Here is a 6,322-nt window from a genome sequence, read left to right as displayed (position 1 = left end):
TTTTTTTTTTTTCATCTTGTTTTTTGCGTTTGTCTATCTGAAGCCTAAAGCAAAATAGTTCGAACTATACCGAGCGTTTTAAAAAGTAAATTTCGCAACAACTGCCGATAAATTCGATCCTTAGTCATACTGAACAGACAACACTGCGGGTATAGGGGACGCCACCGCAATTGCGGGCGATTCTAATCTGATAAACAATCTCATCAACGCTATTTAGAAATCGATCGGGATTTAATGCGTTGTCCAAAAAAAAATAGATACAACTGTTCGGTATCCTGTACACACAACAGTCAGTGTTATAATGAATCATAAAAAATCGTGTTTACGATATGGGGGACGGGGGGGGGGGATACGTTCCCTGGATTATCGAGATTATACGGTCATTTGTTGATGGCAGGAAAATTAAAGAAAGCCTGTCGTGCTTCGCAGAAGAAGATTTTCCTCAGCTAAGGAAAAAATCATTTGAAGCTCAAAACTATATATTTATTCTTGCTTTTATAGACGAGAAGTTGATGGCACAGTGGCGAGCACGATACCACCTCACATATGAGGCGAAGCAGTTGAAATCAAATTAGAAGCGCCACCTTAATCTACATGGAATCTACACTTCTGATATTTGACTGATTGGCATTGAAACAGTTTACTTGACCCATTTGCATTGTTTACTCCTTGGTCACAATAATGCCAGAGGGACACGGCATAAGTTTCGTTGAAACCTTAAACCCTATAGGATTTTTTTACTATGCTACAGGCGGTTCAAAGCAGATTCCCATTTAGATTCCACAGGTCGTATTCTATCGTACGGTGCATTCAGCTTAAAGAAATAATGAATGCTTTCTGGCATATAGGAAAGCAAAACACACCTGACACTTGTACACTAAATAATGTTTTACAGGTTACTGCAAGATATGTAAAAGTTGTTGATGTGTTCTTCTACAATAGTATAAAGCCATATATCAAAAGTGTTTATGAAAGTTGAAGAACTTTAGCTTCGTGCGTTCTGCATCGGCTGGGTGTAGTTCCAACCTATTAACATGTGTTAAAGAAGATGGGTCAACAGGTTTATTCCAAAACCTGGGGGTTTAGTAAGTCGAGGCTGTTTCCATCCACGGCTATTCACACAGAGTTTGGCCCGTACTTAGAAGATGGTTTACCAAATCCTGCTGATGCCCCACATGTGCAAAAATATCTCGTTGTCTGTTTACAAACAAAAAACACTGGCAAGTATCTCTAGTAGACATATGTTTTCAGCCTGCTTGGCCTATGATACCATGTTACATACCGTCTTTCTTGCGTCATGTCAACGTAGCGTTGTCTGTTTGCTGTTGGCCATTAAGCTTGCACCCGAAGCGATAAATAGATGTCTCTTGTATACGCTCGAAGAGAAGTGGCGATGGCGAAAAAAAACATACATGACTTTTTCTTCTTTTTGTTCATATATAATAACGCCGTTTTTATCAGATGGCTGATTTTATGCAGTTACACAAGATCTCCAGGAAAAACATCTACTAAATTTTAATTGTCCCCATATAAAAACAATGACAATAAAGTTGTCTATTTCCTTCATTGCTGTTAACCTTGCGTTGTATTTTATTATGGGCTTCATATTAATTTGACAATATGAAAACTGGTCGTGATATCTCAATTATGTACACAAAACTGATCTCACTCATAATTAACACGCTTTGTCATTTTCAATCTGTCATTTCAGATTAAACATTTTGGATGCATGAGGATGAAGACACCGGGCTACCGGCCGCTAACCGGAGGCGGTCCCGACAGTGAAGAGTCGTTATGCCGCTTGTCTTACCTGTATAAATTGTTGTTTCTTCTCGTTATGGCCGTACTCTTTGTCCAGTATTCGAGCAATGTCTTGATGGTTCGATCGCCACAGGTGTCGTGGGTAGTGTCAGAGGTTGTCTATAACGTTAAGCCCACAGAGCCCAACAATAGCTCGCGCGGAACGGCTTCCACTGGCAATGAGACATCCCCTTTGTCCAATCAAAGCCGGATCAAAAATGAAACATGCGCAATTCTTTGGCAACACCTTAACAATAGGAATTCGACCTTGTGTTCAAATGAGACGGTCACACGAAGATGTCCTTTGATTCCGCCACGACTAGTCGGACCCATGAAAGTGTTTACAGACAACATCTCCTTTGAGGACCTCGAGGCGTTACATCAGGACGTCGAATTGGGCGGCAAGCACCGGCCTAGCGAATGTATAGCCCGCTATAAGGTTGCCATCATTGTGCCATACCGCGAACGGGAGGAGCACCTTCGTAAGCTTCTACACAATTTGCATCCGATGCTGAAACGACAACAGCTTGACTATGAGATTTTCGTTGTGGAGCAAAATGGCATGTACCGGTTCAACCGGGCAAAACTTATGAACATTGGCTTCCTTGAGGCGAGCAAGCTGAACGATTTTGAATGCTTCATTTTCCATGACGTCGATCTCATACCAGAGGACGATCGAAATCTCTATTCGTGTCCTGACCAGCCGCGTCACATGTCCGTAGCTGTGAGCACAATGAAATATAAGCTTCCATACGCGAATATATTTGGTGGAGTGTCGGCCCTCTCGAAAAAAGATATGCGAACGGTCAACGGCTTCTCGAACGAATTCTGGGGTTGGGGCGGGGAGGATGACGACATGTCCGCGCGAATCCGCTATCACAAACTCAAGATCACTCGGTATCCAGCTAGCATTGCGAGGTACAAGATGCTCAGTCACAAGAAGGACACACCCAACCCCGAACGGTATCGCTACCTTAAACGAGGCCGATTACGCTATCGGACTGACGGTATCAACAGTTGCAAGTACAGGGTGCTCAATATTGTTTTTAAGAAGCTCTACACGTGGATTCTGGTCGATGCATTGCCGCCACAAAAGAAAACGAAGTGATGTATCACACCGAAGTTTATGACTAGGGGAATCAGCCGGACAGCTGAATGGCAGAAGGAACACTGACCAACTGGACTTTGCCAAACTACGAAGAACGCCCATTCGAGCGTCCTTCGTAGTTTGGCAAAGCACCTGTTGGTCGTAATCTCACGAGGCTCGCAACCTCGCCAAAGTAGTATCGTCACAGCAGACACGATAGTGTCTTTCGTTTGCTCGAGGACTTGGTCACGGCCAATGGGCCATCGAGTCCTAACTACTGAAATCGCTTTCAATTACTGTGCATAACTGAGAATTACTTAATCATAAGCAATAATACCATGTTGGTTGTGTTCTGCCAGCCAGATAAGAGCAAAATGCTGCTACAACAAAGAAGAGATGCCATAATGCGTTGGTCCAAATGATAAATAATGTAATACAAGAATTGATACGAAGTCACGTTTATTATTATTAATAAGATTATTGTTTTTATTCTTATTGAGCGTATTGTAAATGCTCGCAGGAAGGGCACAAAAATAGTGACTTTTTTATGTGGTGGCCGGCATTCGCTGGTCCAGCAGTACGCATCTACTCAATACACACTTATGAGGGTTGAAGAGGTAACCGACGGAGCCAATATGAACTTTTATGACTCCTCATTAATATGGCGAGCTCTTCAAAATTAAACAAAAACCGAGACATGTACATTTCAGCCGATCTGCTTCGCGTTACGTTAAATTTGCCTAGACTGTTTCTTTTTTGCTCTATCAGGAATCGGTAGAGTGCTAACTATTGTATACGGGTCTTAAAACTAGGGTAATTTTTACTGTCCTTATACCTGAGTGAGGTTCCCAACTGTGTGCAATGATTAGGTTCTGATTATTGCCGACCCCTTCGTACTGTACTCAAATAGACCGTGATTTATTTTAAAGAAAAATATCGGATCGGAGATGATGCACCCTTGTTTATGTTAGCTGAGTTATTTACCATTTGAAACTTTGAGGTAGGACTCGCTGTTGGTCATTGCCACTCATGAGAACTCATGCCTTATTCGAAGGCTCGTGTGGCAGAAAAGTTTACATAAAAAACGTTTTTAATTTATTTTACAGTATGTCACTGCGTACCCACATACTCGCCTTTAGTTGACAGTTTCCGCCGAGACGTCTCCTTTTAGAATTAAAAACAATTTCACAGAAACTGTTCAGGGAATGTTATTATGACTTAGACATTCGTATCTCTCGTCAAACATCATCATGACGTCGGGCAGTGTTCGGTATGTAAAATTCATGCTGTACAAATCATTTATGTGAGCAACAATCATATAGAATATAAAATACATCGTTAAAAAATATGGGGTTCTACGTATTGTCAGCACAACATGTGCCGACCAATTTCCATAACGTTAGTAACAGCATAACGCATCGGATGATCAGCTCTCGCTTCAGCGGTAGCGACCAAAGTGAGACGTATCTGTTCACCCGTGAGAGAAAAAATAAGATAGGTAAGAACAGTGAACAACACGAAATGCTATAGGGCAGTCATTATCTTTGTGAATCAATGCATGTAGGAATCGATTGCGTACGGAAGACTTCTATATTCCACTCAGCATATCTGCTTGATTCTTATATGCGTCAATTGGCATGTATCACTAGTCTCGGCCACTACGAGCCACGCTTGCGCCTACAACAAAAATAAGGGACAATTGTAACCTAACAGCTTAACAATACAGTTAAATCAGATTCCGAAAGTGCCTGTTTCGACAACTTTTAGGACTTCGTCCTGTGATAGTTAGACAACTATACTGAAATCCACACAAATTTTGCTATAATCTACGGCATTGCACGAAAAGCAAACATAAATAAACACATACAGTAGAAGATAGTAGAGCTGAAAGGTATGGAAATCAATATGAATGTATTTCGTTGACGGCTAATTAAGTTAAAGTACGCTCCAATGAATCATACGGAGTAAACAGGTAAAACTTGCGTTTCGTATTAGGGCTGTCTTAGATAATATCTCTTTTGATGAAGTAGGCAGCGTGTTTGTTAGGCTGTCGATCCCTTATGAATAGAGCAGTCCTGATAGACGCAAAATCTTTTTTGTGCAGTAATTATTGTTAAAAAAAATATCTCTCTGAAAATAACATCATGTTAGAAACAGAATAGAATCCGTCTGTCTTTTTAAGTTTAGTTTTCGATAGTTGTTTTTACGCAGCGTTACGCAGACATCTAGGAAACCCCAAAATACGCGTATAACACAAGCTGACTTATCACATGGTTGATAAGGCGCACGGTTCTTCATGACACCTACAGACACAGATTTTTCTAAAAACGATGACCCAGCTTCAGGGCAAGTCATCGAAAAATGTAGATGGAATCAACGTTTATTATTTTTATTGTACTTTGCAAATCTTTCAATAGGACTATTCGGTACTACTATTAAGGAAATTGGCCAAACGAAAATCAGGCCAAATGGCCGTCAAGTGTTTCTTTCGTCTAGTCATTATAGAAACCAATTTTCGTTCGTGTTACTTCATACCGTTAAGGTACGTTTGTTCGAAATGAAAATAAATGGGAAGTAGAAGACAGCGTTGTGTAGAGTAACTACAGAGTGTTACATGTGGGCATTGAAAGATTTAAGCCAGTGGGTATAGCCTCTAGTGGACAAAGCTTATTCAGTGCGTCCCAATTCTGTACCGCCTGCAGTGAGCGTTGTCAAGTTGCTCTAAAATCGCTGATCGATGACAGAATTTTTGCCCACTAGATCTACAAACACTGATATATTTTTAGAAAAAAAAAAACATATATACATGTAAGTGTACCGGGAGAGAAAGGAACAAGCATGTAGTATGTCAATAAAGCTAAAATATATATATATATATATATATATATATATATACATATGTGTGTATACAGTAATAGTCTACTGTGAGAGAATTTTCATCGTTAATGCTGTTTTTTGTATACGAATAACGCGCATCATACTTTCGTTGAAGTATATCAAGTTCATAGTGAATCGTAGAGAAACGTAAGCAAAAAGAATCATGCCATATGGTCTTGAAGGAGGCTATGAGGAGAATGAAGAGTGCGGGAGGCAGGTCGAAGTGAGAGATGTAGCACGATGAAAGCTTACGAAACTCGTAGTGAAAGAGGTGATGGCCAGTTGGATGATGAAACAGTTATAGCTATAGGTAAACTATAGTGGTTCGTCCATCTTCGATGTCACATAAAATGATCGAACTTTGCCTAAGAATACCGCCCACCATTTTTAAAAGTACGGGCGGTCTATTCGAGGACAATGAGCAAAGAGCTAGCAAAGAACAACAGCACCCGGTTTACAGAATTGGTAGGAATGAAATAACGACATTTATGGTTGAAAACTATTACATCGGCATAGCAAGTCGTGCAAAAGGTAGAGTAATTCAAACAAACATTATCT

At 40.5% G+C, this 6,322-nt stretch overlaps 1 protein-coding gene and 1 long non-coding RNA gene across 3 annotated transcripts in view; one reads left to right on the top strand and one right to left on the bottom strand.

Annotated features, from left to right (window-relative positions):
- LOC111258987 (uncharacterized) overlaps window positions 1-1,894 on the bottom strand; it is a 10,726-nt gene extending 8,832 nt beyond the window's left edge. The window contains exon 1 of the long non-coding RNA XR_002679342.2: window positions 1,811-1,894. This is a non-coding gene — a long non-coding RNA (uncharacterized LOC111258987). The remainder of the gene's footprint in view (window positions 1-1,810) is intronic.
- Window positions 1-5,487, top strand: part of LOC111258984 (beta-1,4-N-acetylgalactosaminyltransferase bre-4) — a 47,338-nt gene extending 41,851 nt beyond the window's left edge. For both annotated transcript variants that reach the window (XM_022830627.2, XM_022830628.2), the window contains exon 2: window positions 1,712-5,487. In XM_022830627.2, the coding sequence (XP_022686362.1) occupies window positions 1,730-2,908 (1,179 nt within the window). In that variant the 5' untranslated portion in view covers window positions 1,712-1,729 and the 3' untranslated portion in view covers window positions 2,909-5,487. The remainder of the gene's footprint in view (window positions 1-1,711) is intronic.
- The last annotated feature ends 835 nt before the right edge of the window (window positions 5,488-6,322 follow it).

Source organism: Varroa jacobsoni, unplaced genomic scaffold, assembly GCF_002532875.2.
Source record: "Varroa jacobsoni isolate VJ856 unplaced genomic scaffold, vjacob_1.0 scaffold_283, whole genome shotgun sequence".
NCBI classification, from domain to species: Eukaryota; Metazoa; Arthropoda; class Arachnida; order Mesostigmata; family Varroidae; genus Varroa; species Varroa jacobsoni.
This window is presented reverse-complemented; position numbering and strand designations above follow the sequence as displayed.